Source organism: Fistularia commersonii, chromosome 7 (assembly GCF_037954325.1).
Source record: "Fistularia commersonii isolate RoL2024-O1a breed Wild chromosome 7, RoL_Fcom_v1.0, whole genome shotgun sequence".
NCBI classification, from domain to species: Eukaryota; Metazoa; Chordata; class Actinopteri; order Syngnathiformes; family Fistulariidae; genus Fistularia; species Fistularia commersonii.
Window position 1 is genome coordinate 8,291,182 of NC_141290.1, and position 22,092 is coordinate 8,313,273.

General features: G+C 54.7%; 2 protein-coding genes across 3 annotated transcripts; both read right to left on the minus strand.

The window, feature by feature from the left end:
- Positions 1 to 12,495: 12,495 nt before the first annotated feature.
- hyal1 (hyaluronidase 1) lies at positions 12,496 to 15,584 on the minus strand. Its single transcript, XM_086148813.1, has 4 exons — positions 15,318 to 15,584; positions 13,704 to 14,605; positions 13,537 to 13,626; positions 12,496 to 13,062 (listed from the first exon to the last, which is right to left on the minus strand). The coding sequence occupies exons 2-4, from the start codon at positions 14,601 to 14,603 to the stop codon at positions 12,739 to 12,741; spliced, it is 1,314 nt and encodes a 437-aa protein (XP_086004939.1). The 5' UTR covers positions 14,604 to 14,605; positions 15,318 to 15,584; the 3' UTR covers positions 12,496 to 12,738.
- A 1,158-nt stretch (positions 15,585 to 16,742) lies between these two features.
- hyal2a (hyaluronidase 2a) lies at positions 16,743 to 20,395 on the minus strand. Of its 2 annotated transcripts, none has more exons than XM_086149524.1 (4): positions 20,095 to 20,395; positions 18,903 to 19,853; positions 18,526 to 18,615; positions 16,743 to 17,571 (listed from the first exon to the last, which is right to left on the minus strand). In XM_086149524.1, the coding sequence occupies exons 2-4, from the start codon at positions 19,809 to 19,811 to the stop codon at positions 17,164 to 17,166; spliced, it is 1,407 nt and encodes a 468-aa protein (XP_086005650.1). In that variant the 5' UTR covers positions 19,812 to 19,853; positions 20,095 to 20,395; the 3' UTR covers positions 16,743 to 17,163. The 2 variants fall into 2 exon arrangements, with proteins under 2 accessions (XP_086005650.1, XP_086005649.1); XM_086149523.1 differs by having other exon boundaries at positions 18,903 to 19,813; positions 20,095 to 20,394.
- Positions 20,396 to 22,092: the final 1,697 nt, after the last annotated feature.

Genomic DNA, 22,092 nt, shown 5'->3' on the forward strand with positions numbered 1-22,092 from the left:
TGAGAAGTTAATTACAGCACGGAGTCGAGTGGCAGCAGAGTCCGGGGGGTGCAGGGAAGCTAATCCCCCCCAACGCCCCCCCAGACGCCGCTCCGCGGCACCTCGGCCATTGTTTGCAGAATTAGAGGGAAAATTCCCAGCAGTGGAAGGCAATCAGCAAGTGCCTTCACACACACACACACACACACACACTGCCGCTCCCCCACTTGTTTGTTTGTTGTGCCACTGAAAGGAAACCCATACGATACTTAATGGAAGCAGGTCCCTTCCTGCCCCCCCCCCCCCCCCCCCCAACTGAGGGGGTACATGTGGAACCCTCTAACCCCCCCTCCAGTTGAAGAGGTGCATTTGATTGGGTTTTAATTAAGAGGGGGGGTCTGCTCCTTTCAGGGGTCTGAGGGATTACAATTACAGACACAATGGAGCAGCGGAGGTTCTGCTCAGCTGGGCCTTTCAAGGTGCCTGGACACACACACACACACACACACACACACACGCACACACAGACACACACAGGCTGGAAAAGACTTCAGTCACAAAGTGAACAGAATAAAAAGTGTTATTAGAGCATTGTGACTCGGAGGACTCGTTTGGATGGACGTGGGACGTTGGCGGTCGTCATGGAGACGACTGGATCCCACTGACTGACCTGGTTAAGGAGATAAACCAATCGCTTCCCTTCTTTTACCCGTGGGTGTGTGTTGGGTTCAACGCCACTCAAACCGACTATTCCGAGAGCTTTTATTCTGAAATGTTTGATTTTATCATGATTTATTTTGAAATGATTCCACTTCCTGTCTAATATTTCAATCCTGTTTTTATCCTCCACCATATCAGGTGTTCCAGCTGGAGGTCCTGAGATGCATGAGGTGGACCTGAGGAAGGGGGGTGATGGAGACCTGCCCCCCCCAGCCTCTGTAAATGAGAACTGGAGTGGATCTGCTCTGCTGCCAAATGGCCTGTGTCAGCTCACTGAGAGCATCTTCATCACGCTGCTTAGTTTGGACGGGTGCTCCGCTGCGGGGGTTGATGAACTGCACACACACACACACACACACACACACAGACACTCAGTAAAAAGATACCATTTCAGGGAGCCGGGGGTCCCTGGAGAGTCGGGCAAGTCTGGATAAAATGGAGACCTGCTGAAGTCCAGTCTGGGCTCCGTCGCCTCCATCACCTTCAGACCTCCTTCACACACACACACACACACACACACACACACACACCCTCCCACCCCATTTCACAGCCTGACAGGCTGCAGACCGTCACTGCAAACGGCAGCACCACAGGGTGGGCTCATCTCAATGACAGCGACATGTACCTCCTGCCACAGCCACCTGTAGGCCTGGACCACGGGGCAGATGAACCCATGGATTTCGGGGATTCGACGCAAACACACCTGATCTTGGCCCAATCACGGCGGAGACTGCGGCGAGGGGCGGGGCTTTTCTTGGACAGGGCAGCTCTCACCCACGGAGTCTACTGAGACAGCTGTTTCTGGACTTTGGGAACCTTTGGGAACCAAGCAGGACACCCCAAACGAATGGCTGTGCACGGTTGTGCATGATCGCGCAACCCCAGCACAGATAAGCCCCGCCCCCTTGTTCCAGAGTTCAGATAAAGAGTGAAAGCTGAAGCATCCGCATGGAGTCCATCTGAGGAGAACACACTCCTGAACAACTGCATCAGCCCTGTCTGTCTTGTTGGAAACTGGGATTCATGTTTGATCTCGCCAGCCTCGCCTCATTTGTCTCTCTCACACACACACACACACAAACACACACTCACCATAGAAGAGTGCGTTGGCTCCACCCACATTGCTCTCCTCTCAGAGATAGTGGTATAATTGCAGTGTGCACCAGTGCGCACCTTAGAGGAAATAATTACCACTATAAAAAGAGCAATTACTAACCTGGCAGAGCGGCGGCGGTTTGAGCGGCTCTGCCAGGAGCGTCTGCCGCTTGCCGCCGCTCTGTTTGTTTGACTAATGCTTTCCTTTGAAGGATAAACAAGCCACATTTACAACACGCCGCCGCTGCCTGCCGTGTGCCGGGGGTCCATTTGATTCCTGCAGCAGAACATGAAGGAGTTCTTCGTCAGTGGGCTGTGGAGTGGGGGGGTGGGGGGTGGGGTGGGGATGGGGGCGCGCAGAGGGGGGTTCCTGCCCCCATTCAATACTTAATCCCCAGCTGTGATTAGCCGGGGCGGCTCCTCCACTGCCTCCTTGCCTGGTGAATAAACGGCTGCCAAACGGCCCGTTATTCATTTGGCTCCCGAACGCCACATGATGAGGGGATCAGCGGGACGATAAGGAGGCCGAGGTGTGTGTGTGTGTGTGTGTGTGTGTGTGTGTGTCGGTGTGATTCCCATTACCGCCGCTCGGGGAATTAAAAGGCCGCATTAAGGCGCTCTGTCACGGACACACGCCATTAAAGAGGAGAAAGGAGGAAATAACCGCCGCCATCTTTTTTACTACTTCCGGCAAATCACTGTGTTGGAGAATTAATCACAATCTGTTCGCTGCCTGCTTCTCAGAATACGGCCATCTATCAAACCTGCCCCCCCCCCACCACCACCACCACCAGACAGGATCCACCGGCGGCTTCATAACTATTGTCTCTGGGCTTCAATGGTCTGATTGATTTTACAAGACAGCGGGGGGGTGGGGGTGTTGGTTATCAGCTGCCGGGGTTTCCTGCATGTAATTACACCGTATTGACCCAACAATCAATAGCGGGGGGCGGGGGTGGGGGTGGGGGTGGGGGTGGGAATCTTCTGTAACAGTAGCAACCATTAGGTGCAAGTCCTGCATCTCCAGCGGTTGGGCTTTGACCAGTCCGCATTGCCTAGGGAACGCCCGACCGCCAGGCCACATCTGGGGAGGAGGTTATACCTTGACGAGGCCAACATGGCCCTTGGACGTGGAAGTCCGTCTGCAGACAGGCGTGGGGCTCCAGCTCTTCTGAGGACCTGGTCCTCTCGTCCATCATTTCCCTCGTAGATCAGAATCTTTGTGCAATCCACCTTCAGATCAGAGCCCTTCTTCTCTCCCTTCTCTCTTCTCTTCGTTTACCGTAAAGATCAGAATATGCACACTTAAATATGAGGTTGTAGATGTTCACGATCCAGAAATGAGGTCTCCTGCGAATCAGACAGGACGCCGAACACACCGGGCACATCCGCAACGGCGGGGTCGCTCGCCATCCCATCAGTCCCGCTAGCACTTTGAGTAACGCAGTCTGCTGGCTAATTTCCGCCAGCTGGCAGCTCTGGCGCAGGACGGCGGCCGGGGCGGCGGGCCAGCGTCACCTCCATCCTTTGCCACTGCAGAGATGAAGATGAACATCTTGTAAGGAGTTGAGTTTAGCAGCTTCGGCGTGGCGGCGTCTTCAAGGCGGGGGCCCGAGGCCGCACGGGTCTGGACGGGGAGGAGGGGGGAACGGCTGTCGCTGCAAACGGCAGCCACAAACACACAGCGGCGTTTGACACCTTTGCAGGCAAACTGTTCACAGAATCCTCTGAAATATCAATTCACCACGCCACACCCGGGGTTTCATTTCCTTAATCCTGTTAAGGAACCAGGGGTATGTGAGCATGTGTGTGCGTGTGTGTGTGTGGCTGCACGTGGGCTCCACCATGGCGCTCCCTCCCCCCCTAACGAGGTTTGCCGGGGTAAATTGAGTGTGTGACTACATATAATTCACTGTGAGAACGGCTCCATTTCCCTGCTCCCGATCCGGCGCAGCCGTAGCAGCACAAAATCCATACCAATAAATATCTGCTCGGGGGGCCGGTGTGTCCGCCGCCGCCGCCCCCCCCCCCCCCAACCCCCCCGACCCGGCTGAGACCGGAGCCGGTCGCCCCCCGCGGTCACCCCTCCGCCCAGTTGTTCACCTCGGGGATTACTCAGCGGGGGCGGGGCCCCGATTAACGCCGGCCTCGGAGCCGGCAGGGTTGACCGGGCCGGTCACCCCATTCGGGCCGTAATGACCCGGCGCCGTCTCCGTGATTGATTCTGCTTATCTGATGAGCATCTCAGCGGCGGCGCAGCGATGTGAGGCTCGTACCATTTCTACAGGTAATAATCTAGATTTTCTACATAACAGTCCCTTCGCAGGCCATTAACCCGCCGGGGGGCTGCAAACGCACGGCCACCGCAGAGGCTGCACGGACCGTAAACGCTCCCACACGCATCACACACACACGCTAGGGACACACACTCGCGCTCTGATCCTCTACATGCCGTCATGTCACTTTCATCCATGTGTGTGAGTGTGTGAGAGCCGCTCCCATGGGTAAAACTAAAGACTAAAATGACGAGCTGAGTGATCAAACAGCTGCTGCAGAGTTGTGCACGTGTGCAGCCATTACTGATATTATCATTATTAACATTATTAATGTCACCACTACTCATATTGACATTTTAAATCTTAGCATTACTGTTATTATAACACTGCAGCTAAAATTACTATGTGGTTAATTTATCAATTTTTTGGGGGGTAGCGAGCTTCATGCCATCAAAGCATTTAGCCTCATCAAATCGTGTCAATGAAATTACAGAGAATTTCAGAAATACAGTGGCTTATAGACAAGTGTGCCATATATATGTACACATATATTTATTTTGTTTTTTTGTAGCCAGCGCGGCTTATGTTCAGGTGCGCTTAATAGTCCAGAAATTAAAGTATTAGCCACACAATCATACAGGCTGTTAGCATGTAGCTACATGTGTTAGCATGAATCACCCGCATTAGTTATTCCTGACCTCCTTCTGGGACAATGAGCTACTGAAAAAGCTCGGTGGCTATCGGTTGCCGTGCACACTGTGATCACAGAGGACCCCGGCATCCCTCCGCTGCGCTCGTGTCCGATTGAAACACCCCTCTCCTCCCCAGCGGACGCCGAGCAGTCCCGGAAAAACGGCACGGGGGGGGGGGGGGTGATTATATCAGCACCGCAACCTTAAAACCTGCGAATGGCTGTTGTTTTAGGAGCGCGGCTGCCTCGGGAGGAGCGGTGGGGGACGGCGGGCCGCCCTCCAGCCAGGGAAGTGATACACTTGATGGATATCGGCACATTTCACGCCGTCACTTGGCCTCTAATGGACCAATAAACAGCTGGGAAATGATCGAGTAAATGCCACTCGCTCCCCCTCTCTCTCGCTGGCTGTTATGACGCCTCGCCGGCGATCCATATTCCTGCTCCTCCCATCAGGGATGATGTTCCTTCTGTGTCCCATTATGCCCCCCCCGCTCCCTCCCCCGTACCCCCTTGGCTAATGTGCATCTTAAGTTCCCCTTAATATCTCTACAAATCATTAGCGGGAGCGCGAGCCGGTCTGACAGCCACGGCTCGGCGTGGAGAATGGCGAGGTCCCACTTTCGGGCGTATTGATGGAGAGGAGAAGGCTTCGTCGGGGGGAGGGGGGGGGGGGCGCGAGTGGCGGCAAGTGGCGAGCTGCGAGCCTTTGTGTTTGTGCAGAGTGTGTGAGTGATGCAGCAAATTGTTGATTTGCAGTAGATCCCATGGGCTCAGGGATGTCATTAGTCATAGCGTGCTCGTTCTCATTAAATCGCCCAGTCGCCATGGCAGCCTCACAAAGCCCCCCCGCCCCCCCCAGCACACCCAGAGTGACAGGCCAATTAGAGCGGGGCACTGTGACATGCGGTCTGCTGTGATTACGGCGAGGAGGACGGCGAGGAGCCAGACGGGAGCCGCCGAGCCCCCGACAAGATCCGTCTTCCCCGTCCGGGCCCCGGAGGTCACGTCTGCTCCGACAGCGCGGCGTCCTCGCCCCTCCGGCAGGAGCGGGTCTCAGCATCCGGAGGCCCGCCGCTCTCCGCCGACACTGACAGGTTGATTGTCCTATATTATTCTGCGCAGGAGATCTTCATCACCTGTGGCGTGCAGCACATACTGATCACGGAGGAGCCAGAGGAACACGCGTCGACTCGGGCGAGTAAAGCGGATAATCTGATGGGTATAAGGTATGGGATCTGAGCGCAGGTTCTCCAGGTCCACAGGAGATCCGGAGATGGAAGCGGTCTCAGTTTGCCGCAGAACCAGCGACATCGGTGTCAGGTCCGTCGGGATCCGTCATCGGGTTCATCACAGAAACAGGCTCAGGTGAACATCGGGAGAAACCAGGCAGGAGAAAAGAACAGATTAAAATGAAATTAAATAAAAGAATAAAAGAAATTAGCCGCGCAGAACCTCCCACAGTTAAATGGCACTTTAAGGTTTTTTTTCTTTGATCCACAAAAGGAGGAAATAAAAAATGCAAAGGGAGGAGCTGCTCCTCACACCTCCTCGGTGGCTCTGACAGGAGAAGACCTCCATCGGCTGAAAACCTCCACCATGCATCCTGCACCACCTCTGGAGCAGGAGAAGGAGAAGGAGTGGGAGAAAGGAGGTAGAGCAGAAGTGGAAAAGGAGAGAGGACAGGAGGTGAATGTTGATACCAGCAGCTGCTTTTGAGTGATGGAGTGAAAGAGGAGGTGATCATGGTTTGGACTGGTAGGATGGTTGGTCCAGGAGACAGGGTGAGATGTGGGGTGGAGCTCCAGGTCCCACCAGCATGAAGCTGTTAACGCAGGGGTGCAGTTTGCCCTCAAGGTGACCTTGAAGGTTCAGAGCGTCGGCTCCTACCTTCACCTGTCAATCACCCGGCCGACGAAGAGTCCCCTGTGACCTTTGACCCCCCCCCCCCGACTCCCGAGGCAGCTTCAGACACCCCCGAAACTCCTCACGCTGTCCTGGAGACTTTCCTGGAGAGCAGATTATGGGATGTCGAGGCGTTGTCACATGTTTAATCCTGGAGTCTGTCATCGGAGCCGCCTCATTGGAGGAAACAAACCAGTAATCTGGAGCAATGACAGATACCTGACTCAGCCTAGAACCCCTGCCAGCCTCCACCAGCCTCCTCCAGCTTCCAACAGCCTCCAGCCTCTGTCCTCTGAACGATCTCGGGTCCGGACCTCTTCTCGCCGCTACCGTTGCGCAGAACCCGAACACCGATGGCAATCGTCAAAGCCCAGATTCAGCAGTGGATGTGAGAAGCTCCAGCAGCGACGGGTGGAGGAGGAGATAAAAATAGCCTCACCTGTAGCCGCAGACTTCACAAGACGTGAGAAGTTCAGAGAAGCTCCTCTGCGTCTTTTGTTCCATCCAATCCGTTTAATCACATTTCAAATCAATTTCCTCTGTGTGGAATCGGTTTCTTTGTTCCTCCGGGACGGTATGCCGGATCAGAACCCGCTTGAACCGGACTTCAGACCGGAGCTTCAATCACACCAGAGGAGCTTTGCTGGAGAAGAACCAGGAGGTTCTGTTCTTTCTGTGGAAGCAGTGGAAAGTCGTCGGCAAAGAAACACACATTAGGTTACAGGTCATCTGCATATGTGTGTGTGTGTGTGTGTGTGTGTGTGTGTGTGTGTGTGTGTGTGTGTTTCGGGGGGGTTCGCTTTGATTGACACCTGACGAACTGGAACACTTGGACCAACATCTGAACAAAGAACAGGAGCTCCTGGATCCTGCTCACTTGGACGAGAGGCGTCTGCTGGTCGCTGCTGGTCTGTGACCTGCAAGCCTGCAGGACACGGTGTCTGTGTGTGTGTGTGTGTGTGTGTGTGTGTGTGTGTGTGTGTGTGTGTGTGTGTGTGTGTGCCAACAGTATATAACCCTTCTGAGATTTGATTGGTCTGCATTAGAACCGTGAAGGTTCAACTCACAGCTACAGTTTGTTTTCATTTCAAAAAACACACACACACGTGCACGTACCCACGCATGCACGTACGTGGTTCTCCATCAGACAGGAGATGAGCAGGTGCTCAGATGAATGTTTATGTGGAATTTAGACACTCAGGTCTGATTGTGATAAACTGAGGTTTACAGAAAAAAAATACCAATATATACAGTGTGTGTGTGTGTGTGTGTGTGTGTGTGTGTGCGTTCAGTTCTTTTTCTAAGAGAATGTGAATGGAACACAAATGCAGGAGAGGCATTGATTGTCCTGTTGAAAATGATGTTGCCGTAGCCTCACGCGGTGTTGCCATGGCGACCAGTCGCCCCGCGGTGACAGGCGTCCTGGTCGAGCTGAGACGGACCGGCAGGTTCTGCCACAGACCGGACAAACACGGAGCCGCCATCGGCCCGGGGAAGGTCGTGGATGAAGGTCAGAGGTTCCACGGCGTGACGGAGCGTCCGGGTCGGGCGGAGGCGTGAAGAACACGCAGGAATGTGAGGAACATGCAGAACCTCACAATCCCAGAGGTTGGATTGGTGTTCTGCCGGAGAACTTTAGGATGACCCAGGAGAACCAGAACCCGATTTTCTCCGCGTTGGAAGAATGGCATGTGCGTTTCCAAAGCCCGGGTTTCTGCCAGGAGACGGCGGAGGACGTCTCCACCGTGGGTCACGTGACATCCCTCTGTGCGGTGCCAGAATCCCCTCAGAGATGTTACTCAGTCTCTGGGCCGGAGCCGAGGCTCCGCCCACATGGCAGCGGCGGTGGCGCTGCCAGCTCAGCCGCCGGCCCGGTTTCGCACGGTGACTCAACTTTATCCCCAAAAATCTGGCCCGTGAGACTGGGGCTCAGACGTCCTGCACGGGGAGGACGGATGGGGGGGGACCTCACGTGCACGCTCTCGTTCCTGACAGCTCTCAGGAGGGAGAACCTGCATCATCTTCTGCTCTTCTAGGTGTGTCTTCTTCTCGTCTTAGGACACATTTGCAGATTTACTTATTGGCCAGCTCCGAACCCCAACACCCCCATCTCCACCCTCCACCCTCCTCCATCCCCTCTCCACCCCCCGCTGCCCTCGGCCGTCTCCCTCCACCACATGTTGATGCTGCAGCTCGGTCCTGCTGCTCCGACCAAACGAAGGGTTAATTAGTTTCCGGAAAGTTTCAGGGACCTAAATTAAACATTAACAATGTGTGTGTGTGTCAGGGTTAAGATGTCAATCAGCAGAGCCGTTCCCTTCAACGTCAGTTGTCGTGGAAACAGGTAGAGACCTTGAAGGACGTGAACGGCTGGCCAGCAGCAGGTAGGGGCCCCCTACTGGACACTGGGTGAATTACACCCTGCAGCCCCCCGCCGAGGTTAAGAAAACTGGGACACGCACACACACACACACACACACATATGCACATGCACACACACTCCTGACGGCAGAACCAGGACCTGCAGCCTGGAAGCCCAACACACCTGCAGGTGTCCTGTCCAGGAAATGAAAAGTACTGGTTAGATGTGAAACAGCAGGCTCTGGTTGGTGGATCATCTTCTGAACATCTCAGAGGACCTTCTCACAGGCACCTTCTGAGGAACACTGTTCGACACTGCCCCCTGCTGGACAGCCGGCACCCTGCAGGGCCTCGTGGAGGACAAGTAGATCTTCTCATGGAAGCGCTCCTTCAGCCAAGGACGGGGTCATCACTATGCCTGAAGATGGTCTCATCCTAATGCTTTGGCCAAAAGCTGAAGGGGCTTCGATGCAACGAGAAATGGACAAGACAGCCTCAAAAACCAGGACCCCAGACCCCCCCGGGAGAATGTGGGGGTTTTCATTTGGAAAGCGAAGGTTGCAACCTGAGCTAGAACAATATATGCTCCTCAGAAGCAAGTCTGTGCAGGTTCTGGAGCCTCCTACATCAGAAGGTTCTGGGTCGTGCTCCATCTGAAGGTTCTGATTCCTCCTAGCTACAGCGGTAATACCAGTGGTGATAGTAGTAGTAGTACATGTAGTTCATGTTGAATTGGCAGTAATATTACATGTAGCAGCAGCAGCAGTAGAACTGAAAATAGCAGTATCAGCAGTAAAACTAGTATTTTAAGTATTATTCATAGTGGCAGTAATACCTTAGCTGCCATAGCGGGAGTATGAGCAGTAGCAGTATTATTAGGAATAGTTGTAGTAGTATTCATAGTAGCAGTGGTATTGGTAGAGGCAGGAGAGGAATTTGCAGTAGCAGTATTATTCATGGTAGGATTATTATTGGCAGTAGCTGAAGTAATATTGGCAGTAGTAGTAGTCGTAGTGTTAGCATTAACAGTAGTAGTATTTGCATTAGCCGTAGTAGTACTGGCAGTAGTATTTGTCCCCTCGGATGTCTGTGATGCTCCTGAGTGTCTTGAAGGCTAAAGTCCCCTCGGCCTTGAACCAAGGTTGGAGTTCCTTCCTGAAGACTGAAGATGCTACGCACAGGCTAACATGCTAGTGCACTAGCACGCTAATGAGCCAACACACAGAGCAAGAGGCCCGTCAGCTGGTTAGCATGCTGAAGTTAGCCTCTAGTCTAGCCTGACGGCGGCTGCCCGTGTGCCTTTGAGCAAACGGGCGTCGGGGTGTGCGCTCTGGACTGCGGGTAAGATCCAGCTCTCGGACGATTCAGATGATCTCAGCTAAGAAGATGATCTGCGTGAGGTCGCTGGGACCGACAGCTCGGCAGGACACGGGGGAGGAGGCCCACTTCACAGACTCCGAGCCTTCCCCTGGGCTCAGGACCAGAACCCTAAGCTGCCCTGACACATCCACGTGTCAGCACTTCAGCAGACACATCCGGCTGTAGCACTGACAGACACAAACACACACACACACGCACGCACAACACCCACCTTAGCTGTGAGCAAGCAGGGCGGATGGAGATGATTCCAGGGCCTCTTCAGATCTCCAGGACAAACATGACGGGGTCCAAACCCTGGTGGATCCGGGTCTCCGGTCCCGTCCTGTCAGGTCTCCTCACGTCCTTCATCCTCACTCCTCAGCCTATGAACGAACCTCCTCCTCCTCTGATTAATTGAGGGCAGGGAGATGAAGATCCGGCCGGACAGATCTGCTCCTGAACTGGGTCGGCTGGAGCTGCTGAGCCATGGAGGCCAGATCGCCGCCAGCACCGACTCTCCCACTTGGATGGAGAACTTCGTGATCCTGTGTTGTGGCCTGGGTGGGCTTGGCCCGGTCCATCAGCGCTGAAGAAGAGCTCCAGTAAAGGCTGCAGCTGGCATTTGCACCTGGTTCCCCTGTAAGAGGGAAACGGATGGATAGAAGGTTCTGGGATGGAGAGGAACCGGAGTGTGGAAGCAAAGGGAGACCATTAAAGGAGAAGAACATGAAGTCATGATCCTCCTGAGGTCAGATGAGCATGACAGAAGGGGCCATCAGACATGAGGGCCCGGAGATGTGCTGACATCTGGGACCTCCTGACCCGCACGTGACCAGCCTGCACCCCGAATTCTACCCTCACCAAAGCTATGCCTGACAGTATCCATTGGGACCCCCGACCTAGACCCCTGGACCCTGGCCACCTGGCCCCCTGGCCCCCCTGGCCCCCCTGGCACCCCTGGCACCCCTGGCACCCAGACCCCACCCTCCCTCCTCCCCCTATGGCAGCATCTCCCCGATCCACTCCATTACCCCGGCTAATATGGAGCACAATGTTTATTCAAATGAGCCGAGATCAAATCCTATAAAATAAATGAGGGGAGGATGGAGGAGAGAAAACATCTGAATTCATTACAAACTCAAAGGGCACCACAGAAAAACACTCCTCTTCATCCTTCTCTTCCTCCTCCCCCTCTTTTTCCTCCTCTCCTCAAGCTCACAGATTTGCTGGAGACCCTGGTTCCTTGTGGTTCCCTTATTGTCCCCTGCCTGCAGGAGAACCTTGTCTTGGTGTTCTTCAAGTTCCGGACCCGTGGAACCTTCCATCCATAGGTCGGTCGGAGGTTTCTGGCTCACGGCTTGCAGACGCTCTCTCTCTGAGCCTGGGTGGGGGTGGAGGGTCCCAACTGACAGTGTCAGGTCACCTCTCGTCAGGGGCCGGAAGCAGAGCTCGTCCTCCGCAGCGTCACGTGCACGTGCAGGGAAAACACGCGTGATCCCTATCTTCCGGTGAATTTTTCCATCAAACGCCGACTGTCCACGCCCCGAACAGTCACACGACCCCCCCCAAGTCCCTGAGGGCCCGCGACAACTTCAGGTCTTGGGTTCCTTGTTCCGGTCTCACATTGGAACACCGAACACTTCAGCCCAGGATGAAAATCATGAGCTGTGACCCAGCTCGCCCAGCAGAAGCAACCAGGAGGACCTTCAGAAGCTGGGGGACGCTCCCGCACCCCAGGAGGCGGAACAACAGGAAGCGCATCGAAAACCGGTCTACTGATTTGACAAGAACCTCACCTGGAGACTGTTGAGAAGATATAAACTTACAGGCCTGACCAATCAGGTGGAGGTCTAGGTTCAGATGCTGCGCAAGGACAGCAAGAAGACCGCCACGCAGACTCCAAGTATTTCTTTGCCGTCATAGCGATGAGGAACACGCTCCACCCCCCTCCCTGGTCAGCTATTCCACAGCTCCACCTGCTGGCCATCAACCATCATCACTCGTTCAAAGATGAGGAGAATGATGACCCCCGACGCTTTGACCAAAAATATATCCAAGTACTGGAATACTCAGTTACATTACTGGCATGAACAGGTATCACGACTGAAGTACTGGCAGGATTATGCATTTAATGTAGTATGTGTAGTACTGGTAGAGACTGAGTCCAGAGACGAGCAGCAGGTGCGTTCAGGTCCAGAAGTGTGGATGTTTGACGGCTGACCAAGGCCAGTGTCAGCTGTGATTGGATGTCAGAGTCAGGACTGCTGGGTAAGAACATCCACTGCTCACCAGCTCTGGACATTCAGGATCAGCGGAGAAGGACTGTCGCGGTGGTCCTGGTGGTCGGTCTCCTCAGACCGGCCTGGAGCAGCTCCGGCCCCCCCACCCAGGGTAACACTTGCACTCGAACTGGGACCTCATGAGCGAGAGCTCCCGGGTCCCCAACCCACCCAGGACCCTGTAGGTCCTGCCGGCCGCGGCCTCCTTCTGCTCGGACAGGATCTTCCACGCTGCTGGATCCAGGTGCAGGTAGGCCCCTGAGTCCGGGTTCATCCTGGAACACCTTCCCCTGGAGGAGCACAGGACCTGGCCGCACAGTGCCGCCGCCGCTGTCACGTTCACCAGGTACGGGCCCAGAGTCTGGTCCAGATAGGACTTGATGGTCACGCAGGACGCCTGAAGGGAGAAGAGCAGGGGTCAGGGAGGTCCACTTCAGGTCTGAAGGGTCGGTCTCTCACACAGCGACAGAAACTGGAAGTGATGGAGCGACGCTGGAAATGGGTCGCGCACGTTCTGCACAGCGTGTCCCGTTCAAGGGTGGAGGGGCGGAGCCTATCCCAACTGTCACTGAGGAGCGGGGTTTAACCTCAAAGGTCCGCTGTCAATCACCCCGTCATCCAACCATTAACCCTCTCTGAGCCTTCAACGGACCTGCTGATGGAGAACCTGAGGAGAACCTGAGTAGGAGAGCATGGAGGGAACCCGGTCGCAGGGTTAGAACCAGAAGAACCGCTGTGCCGACTTGAAAATCTGAACCCAGAGAACGGATTTATTACTCCAGGAGGAACCTGTGGAGGAGAAGAGCTAAGGGCCGTGATGGAGTAGAGGGGCAGGCACTTGTAGATCAACTATGGACCTGATTTACCGCACCTCTGTTTTGGAGAAGAAGTGATCTCCCCATAGGACCACCCCTGCAGACCCCAAGGCGGCACTCTCTCCGATGGTGTAAACCAGATGCTCCTGCAGGGAGAAGGAATGTGGATGTCAGACAAGTGGTTGAAGATCACAGACCTGGAATGAAGGTATCTGCTGCCCACCTGGGAGAGGAAGTCCAGTGAGTAGGTGTAGACGATGGAGGTGTAGGGGAAGACTGCGGGGGGCCACTGAGTGGCCTGTGCCCCCACCGTGATGGCCTCCAGGATGCGGTGGTGAGCGTAGAGGAGGACCTCTCTGCTGAGGCTGCGCATGTAAAGGCTGAGGTAGATGCTGGGGTAGAGGGCAGAGGAGACGTTCCAGAGCCAGGAGAGCTGCATGTTCCTCCTGCGCTCCACAGCTGGACACTCCCCGCTGTAGTTCTGGCTGCGGTCGCTATAGTAGTTGTAGCAGCTGGGGAACCCGTAGAACCCCCACAGACCATCGGGTCGCTCCTGCTGGCCCATCTTCAGAGTTTCCTCCATGAAGCTCCTCGCCGCCGTCTCAAACTCTGAGCGGGCGGCGGCCTCCACCTGGGCGGGGCTCCAGTCCGGGTGCCTGGACCTCACCAGGGCTCTGGATCCCTCCCAGTACACCTGCTTGGTGTCCCAGTTCCTCTCCCACAAGGGCCTCCAGCTCTCCCAGTCCACCACGGCCAGGCCCGGGAAGTTCCTGTCGGGGATGTACTTCTCCAGGTCTTGGCGGGCCGCCCTCAAGTGCTCCTCCAGACTGGCGTTCTGAGGGACCCCCCCGTTGAAGGCCTCCCCCTGGCTGGAGTAGCTGGGGTACAAGCCCAGTTTATCAGAGTAGAAGATGGTCATATTTTCACCACAGAAACTCTGATTCTGGTTCTGGACGATGCTGAACGTCCCCAAGTCCAGGTCCACGCCGTACTGGGCCCAGCACCTGGCCGTTGGGGCGTTCCACACAGTCAGGAATGGCGTCTGGTCCAGAGGTGATGCCAGTGCTGAGGCCAGGCTGATGGCCGCCAAGATCAGCAGTTTGTCTGGGCGGAGGAGCTTCATCCCTGGAGGGAGGGTGAGAAGAGGTTGGGCTTAGGTTGAGACCTCCACACCTGAGAGAGTGGCTGCTTTCAGACAGAGAAGTTCTGAAAATTCTCTTCTCTTCTATTCTATTCTATTCCAGGAGGAAACTTGTAGCCCTGCATTCCCACAGTTAGTGAGGGAACCACAGTAGGGACCAGTGTGAAGCTAGCATCTTCTACATGCACCTTGAGCTCCGCCCCAAAAATAAACCAGAAGAAGAGGAAGACGATGTGGACAACATGTTGGTGGAAACTGCCATAGCGTTCGTGGACTGATAACGATGGACTATCAGATGGCTGAAGTGTTATGATCTTCTCCATGAACTGGAGAACCATGTTAGCAGTTAGCTAACTTCACATGCCAAAAAGTAGATATTCCTCTGCGAGCCTTGAGGCTTGGCAGACCAGAAAAGCTTGGACTTCTTACTTACTCCATTTCGATGCAAGAAAACATCTATCCGCTAGCAAACATGGGTTTGAAAAATGGCGCTTATAAGCTCCACCAATCATCAAGCACCTGTGCGTTCCTATGGAACCACTGAAGATGGTTATAGGAGGTTGGGTCCATAATCCCTGGTTCCTCTGCTGTCTGCAAGCACCACTGTTTTCTTCTGACATTTCACTTTAATTCGAACTACCACAAGAAAGCAATCTCACACGAGGACGTTTTAACACACACACACAACCTACGTACCGGAACCTGAAGATTGTTCTCTTCGGCCGGAAAGTTCTGCAGAAGATCTTCTAGACGGGTCTCATGATCCGGATGACTCCCCTCAAAAATGGGAAGGAACCAAAACAGACGTGACCGGTACGTGAAACCAAAAGGGAAGCGTCCCGTTAGCCTGAAGGCCAATCGCAAGCGGTGGTTATATGATCCATGGGTGACTGGGTTCCGGTCCTAAAACACATTTTAAAACTCCAACTTCTGTCCTATTTTTGTAAGTTAAGCATATTTTTTACCATCACCGGGATCAACACGGAGCAAACATTTCCGGTCACGCGACTCAGGGCAGCTCTCATTGGATGCCTGAGTTCACAAAGTTCTCTGATTGGCCAGAATGCTGCACGAGAGCCCGCCTTTTGCTTTCGTCACAGATTTACGCTCCACTCAGTCGTCCGCTTAATCGACTTCGTTCGGCCTTTTCCGCCACCTCCATTCGGCTTTCTCCGCCTCTTCCATTCGGCCTTTTCCGCCTCCTCCATTCGGCTTTCTCCGCCTCTTCGGTTCGGTTCTTTCTGTGATTTGTGAAGTGTCCATTTGTGTTGGTCGGCCCGGGTCTGACGGCCCCGCTGCTTCACGCCGCTCGGTTTCAAAAGGTTTTAAACTTTTCAGATCATATTTAAAAGTTACTAAACCAGCAACATCTCTTCTCTTTCTTTCACGCACACAATAGGGAGACTACCACATACAATCGGGTGCAGGCAGGTGGACTATAATAGGAAATGCATTCGCCATTGACATCACTTCCGCCTGCCGGGACTTTGCACCCAATTGCAGCTGTCACACAACCATTCACACCAGCAGACAGGTTCTTCTGTTAACCCACGGACTGCATTTGGACTTTTGGAGGTGGACGGAGAACCTCGTGGACCCACAGGGAACCTGGTTGACCACCAGATCAGAACCAGTAAACTTCTGACTATGACGGAAAAGCACAAGTGTGTGTGTATTTTATATAAAAATGCATGTTCTATTGGAGTTTCTGATCAGCTCACGGCATTGAATTTGCTTCTAATTCCTGCTAAGCCCTGCCCACTGAGCCCAGCAGCATCCAGTCAGAGCAGATAGCGACGCATCCTCGCTCATCCAGATGCAAATATAAGGGTTGCGGTTCAGAGAGTTCACCGCCTGGATCTGACCTTTCTCAACCGTGTCGCCTGTCAGGCAAACCGGAGGGAATGCTTCCCCCTTCTGAGCTGAACATTTGCCTCTGCACTCTTAAAAGGGGCAAAAAATAACCCATGGCTTAACAGCACCCTGCAATTACATGAGGAGGGGGTACAAAGCTGCAAGCGTTTAGAAGGTCCCTCCCTGGTGGCTGGCCTCGCCTCCACTTAGTGGTCAAAGCTCATGTGACTTCCTCCGCTGTCACTCGAAGTTAATCAAAAGCAAGGGGAAAGTAACAAAGGCATTTATTGGAAAAAAAAACACCTGTAATCAGGTGCAGTTGGAGGAAACAGCAGGGAGTCCTCTCAGACCCGGGGACGGGACATGTAGTAGTCATGGTTCGGGTAGAAAACGCCTACAAATACATTCAAATAAATAGAAATACTGCGGCCGCCTGTATAAAACTGTCTAAAGCTGGAAGGTCACTTAGAAGAAAAGACCAGGCACTTGGAGCACGTTCTGCCATCGACGCGTTCCTCCGACCTCCCGGGGGACGCCAGGCGACGACGGGCGGGAGCTGGATGCAAAGCGGGCAGAGGTCCGCGTCCGCGGAGACGTGGGCGGCCTCATCTTCCACAGTGTTCACGGTGAAGTCCACCTCCCTCCGTCGAGGCTCCACGGCACCTTCGGGGAGGAGCTCACCCTGGAACTACAGTCTCCACAGCCGGTGAAGCAGGCCCACCACAGACAGGGGCATCACGTACTGCAGGACGGAGGTGGAGGCCCGGGTCCCGGCTCCCTTCTGGTGCAGGGGGTCCGTCTGCACGCAGCCCTCGCCCTGGAAGCCGCTGTAACACTGGCACCTGAAGTCAGCGTGGAACGCGGCTTTCTCCTCCTCCCCCAGCTCGCCGCTCAGCACCGGTTTCCCGTCCCGGGCGGCGATGCGGTGCGTGGCGGCACTCAGATGCAGGTAGGCGTCGCTGTTGGGGTTCCTGCGCAGACAGCGGCCGTGGGAAGCGCACAGCGTCCGGCTGCACAGCTCCGCCGCCGTGGAGACGTTGAGAAGGTAACTCCCCAGTGGGCCGCGGAGGTACGCGTCCAGCTCCGAGCAGCTGTTCTGAGGAGGAAAATACGAGACGTCACTCGGGGTGGGGGGGCTTGTCCAGAACCTCCAACCACCCTGGGGAGAAGGTTCCTCCACCGGGATCGGAACATTTGGGAAAAACAGGCACCAAGACCAGGAGCCCAACCCTAACACCTCAGCTTCTCCTTCTGAGCTCCAGCTTTCTGCCTGGAGGCCAGTGTTTGTTTGGATGGGGGGCAGAATTTGGGGGTGGGGGGTGCACCCTTTGTTATGGCTTCCAGTCCTTCATTATCTGGCCTGGAGGTCTGGAGGTCACACGAAATGCTGCCAATCACTGAGAGATCTTGAAGCCCACCCTGTCATCTGACCATGTTCAACTTGGTCTCCTGACAGACTCCAAACATCTGAACACCTACTTTGTCAACACGGTACTTGGTTTCAACCACAGCCAAGAGTCGGTCGTACACGTTTGACCCCTCTGGAGGTAAAACAACAAAGTGTTGGAGATCCCACACTGGATCTGGACATCAGGACTTTCATTGCTCAGATGAAGAAGGCCTCCAGGCCAGGACCTTGTGCCACAATTACTCGTATTACAATAATCCATGACCTGATGGCTGGTATTATTCTGAGAGCTCTGAGAGACACTTGAGAGCGACTGATCACACACACACACACACACACACACACACACACACACACACACACACACACACACACACACACACACACACACACACACACACACACACACACACACACACACACACACACGAGTCCTCTAAGGCATGACGCTGTTGGTCTAAAGAAGAAAATCCCCCAGACAAAGGCTTGTGTCAGTATGTGGCACTGAAGAAGCAGAGCTTCTGTTCTGATCTTCTGAGCTGCGTTCATGTGACTCCAGCCAGTCCTTTGAACCGCAGAAACCTGGAGAATCTGACGAAAGCTCATGGCAGAACCGGCAGCTGATGGGTATTGATGTCTTACTTTGCTGCTGGCGTAGGCCGCCTCCCCCCACAGGATGATCCCAGCCGCCCCGAGCGCCACGCTCTCCCCGATGGTGGACACCAGATCCATCTGCAGACAGAGAACATTTCTCAGAGTGCCCCTGTGCGACCTTCCCTGATAGCTCTTATCAGAGGAGGCACAGACGGGCTCTGTGCCGTGGATAAGCCCGGGCTGAGATCGGAACTCGACCCGGCACGAAGAGGCTGGGTTCAACCGGCTCCAGTGGAGTCGTGGGTTCGACACTGAGTCGACTCAGGATGGAGAAACAGGGTGGGGGAGAAGGTCACGACGCGGACGTGAACGTTCCCCTTTCAGAGCCCGTGGGGTCCAGGATGGACCTCTTGGTCTCATCTCACCTCTGTCAGCAGCTCCAGGGAGTTGGCGTAGGTGGGCCGGGTGTAGACGAAGACGGGCCGGGCCAGCCCGTCGCCCGACGACGCCAGACGCATGCCCTCCTTCACCCGGTTCCTGACGAACTGCCTCCCGGACGAGGAGGAGCGCAGCACGGCGGCCATGTAGATGGAGGGGAAGAGCGCCGTGCTCTCAGTCCAGAGCCAGCGGAGCTGCTCGTTGCGGGCGATCTCCACATCGGGGCAGCGGCCCGTGTAGTTCTCCAAGGTGCGGCGGTAGTCATGGTTGTAGCAGTCGGGGAACAAGTAGAAGCCCCATAGCTGGTTGGGCCGCAGGGCTTTTGCCTGCTTCAGCGTCTCCAGCATGAACCTCCGGGCCGACATCTCGAACTCCTGCTGGGCCACCTTCTGTACCTGCTCCTGGGGCCAGGTGGGGTTCTTCTGCCGCACCAGCTCCTTGGAGTGTCTCCGGTACACGTCCTTGGTCTCCCAGTTGCGGATCCACAGCGGGCGCCACTCCTCCCAATCGATGACGGCCAGGCCCTTGGCCCCGTCCTCACGGATGTACTTCTTCACGCCGTCGGGCATCTTCTTCAAGTGCTGTGACAGGCTGGACACCTGCGGCAGACCCCCGTTCACCGCCGTCTCATCTGCCTCGAAGTAGGGGTACAAGCCCAGCCGGTCCTTGTAGAAGATGGTGAGGTTCTGCCGCACAAAGCCCTCGTTGGGGGACGCCACGATCTGGAACTGGTCAAGCTGGAAGTAGATGCCGTGTCGCGGGGCGCAGTCCTCCGTTGGGGCGTTCCACGCCAGCAGCAGGGGCTTCTGGGAGTACAGCGGCCAGCGGGTGGGCTGGAGCCCAGCGGCGCCCAGGCCCTCCCACAGCAGGACCAGCAGCAGCAGCAACGCGGACATGTCTGCAGATGGGAACCGACAGGAGCACCGTCACACTCTGACCTGGAGGACACACACGCCCACCCACACCCACACACACGGTTAATTATCTCCCCCCACAGACGTCTTTGACTCGAATCAAAATAATCTTTTGGTTGCAAACAAGTGACACCCGCTGGTAGTCGGGAGCTGAAGATTAACTCCGCCCTCCGCCCCCGGGGGGTCTCCCCGGCGGGCTGTCCCGGTCCTCACATCCAGCCTTCCCGGGCTCCGTCGATGCCCCCGCGGCGGCGGACCAGCTCACCTTTCCCGGCGGTGTGGAGACGCATTCCCATGAAGCGCCGCTCCGCTGCTTCGAGCCTCCGGCCACTATGCGAGCCAAATCACTACGGCTCACGACGACGGGCCGAGCGGGGGCCACATTTCCTCCGGAGAAGAGCGGCGGGCGGCGGGCGGCGGGTCCGGCAGCGGAGCGCGGTCTCGGGCGACGGAGCGAAAGGAACCCCCGCGACGGTGTCAGTTGTTACTTGACTAGTGCACGAGCCAAACCACTACGGAATGTTCCATTCAGCCAGAGAGAGGGGGGTGGGATCCGGAAACTTCCATTTAAAAAAGTGGATAAATCACAAATCCTCATCTGAATTTTGGACAAAAATGACTTTCTGTTTGGACCCGCGTTAAATCGCGCTGATTTTCCGTTGAAAGCAAGCGAAGGGGTTGATTTGAAGGGACTTCTAAAACAGGCTCTCCCCCCCCTTGTGTGGCGGTCGCGGGGCCGTCCCAAAAGTTTGTCCCGGTGAGAGCGCCCCGGCGGCCCGCGCTGGTCCCGGATAACAGAGCACACATGGCAGCCCGGCCCGGTGGCCGCCCGGTACCGTCACACGACACCCGCCGCTATTTATAGACCTCGGGGCTTCATTTCTACCCGGAATAAAACTCTGTGTCCTTGACCTTCACTTGGAGGGCCTGCAGAGGCCAGGCATCTATTATCAGGACCGGGACAAGGACCAGAACGGGGATCAGCTCCTCGTCCATCCACGCATGCAAGTTCTGCAGCTCCACCAGAGCCCGCCGAGAAGAGCAACAAGGGCTGGACTAAAACAGCGTTTGTCGGTGTTCAAACATGGTTGGAATTGTGCAAAAACGTAAATAATGCTTCTTTGGCATATATGAGTGTAAACTTCTGCCCGCCCCATTTGCAGCATGTGAGGAGAAAGAAATGGACCTGTGGAACAAAAAGTGTGACTGATTGAACATGTTTGAAATAAAAAAGAAAAGAAAAGAATCAAAAAAATTAAAGATAGCCTGCAAAGTACATGTAATTTATAGTTTTATTTGTATTTCTTATTCCCCTTTTTTTTTTTTTTTACTGTTTATACAATTTCCTACTATTATTTATTATTGCCATGTTTTACTTGAAACTCTGGCACGACAATTTCCTTCGGGATAAAAAAGTTTTCCTTATTTTTATTCTTAATTAAGTAATACTCCATATGAGTGGTCAGTGGTTAGTACAGCGATAAATACATATGAATAACCATGTGTAACAATCCAGTTAGTATGCATATGTATGTATGTATGTATACATGTCCAGCAGGGATTGTTCCTGTGTCTGCTGGCCTCCACAGAGCTGCACCTCCACCCGCAGGAATGGGGGAACAGGTGGTGTGCAGGGTGTGACGGGGAGTCTCTCCAGAGGAGACGGAGAAGACCACAGTGATCAATGGCGACAGAGCTGTGCTTCAAAGAACAAGCAAAAGTTCCAAGACAGCAGCACTGGCAGCAGACTCAGCTCCGTCTGCACAGGACAGTATTTTTGGATGAATGTGAAGTTATAAAAACTACTAAACGATAGAAATGTAATTACACTGGAGTCAAAACCCGTAATTCAGCTCACAACAATGGTAGATATTCAGTTCATGGTGGACGTGTCATCCACCGTCACACACACACACACACAGACATCCCGTGGGTGTGTGCACGATGGCCAAACCTGGAGGTTTGCAGCTCTTTATCAATCTTAAACCCAGCCAGAACACACACACACACAGACACGAACCTCAGGCTCTGCTGTCGAACACACTGGTTTCTGAAGCTTGAGTTAAAAAGAGGCCTGACGTTCCCGGTCGAAGCTCCTGCACCCGCAGAACGGGGGAAAGAAGTCAACCGTGTCCGGAGCAGAGCAGGGTTGGGAGGTCGGTCACTCCCGGGACCAAAGAGCACATTCACTATTCACTCATTAATCCTAATTATAGGTGTGTGTGTGTGTCCATTGAAAAATGAGGACCTCCCTCCAGCTGCT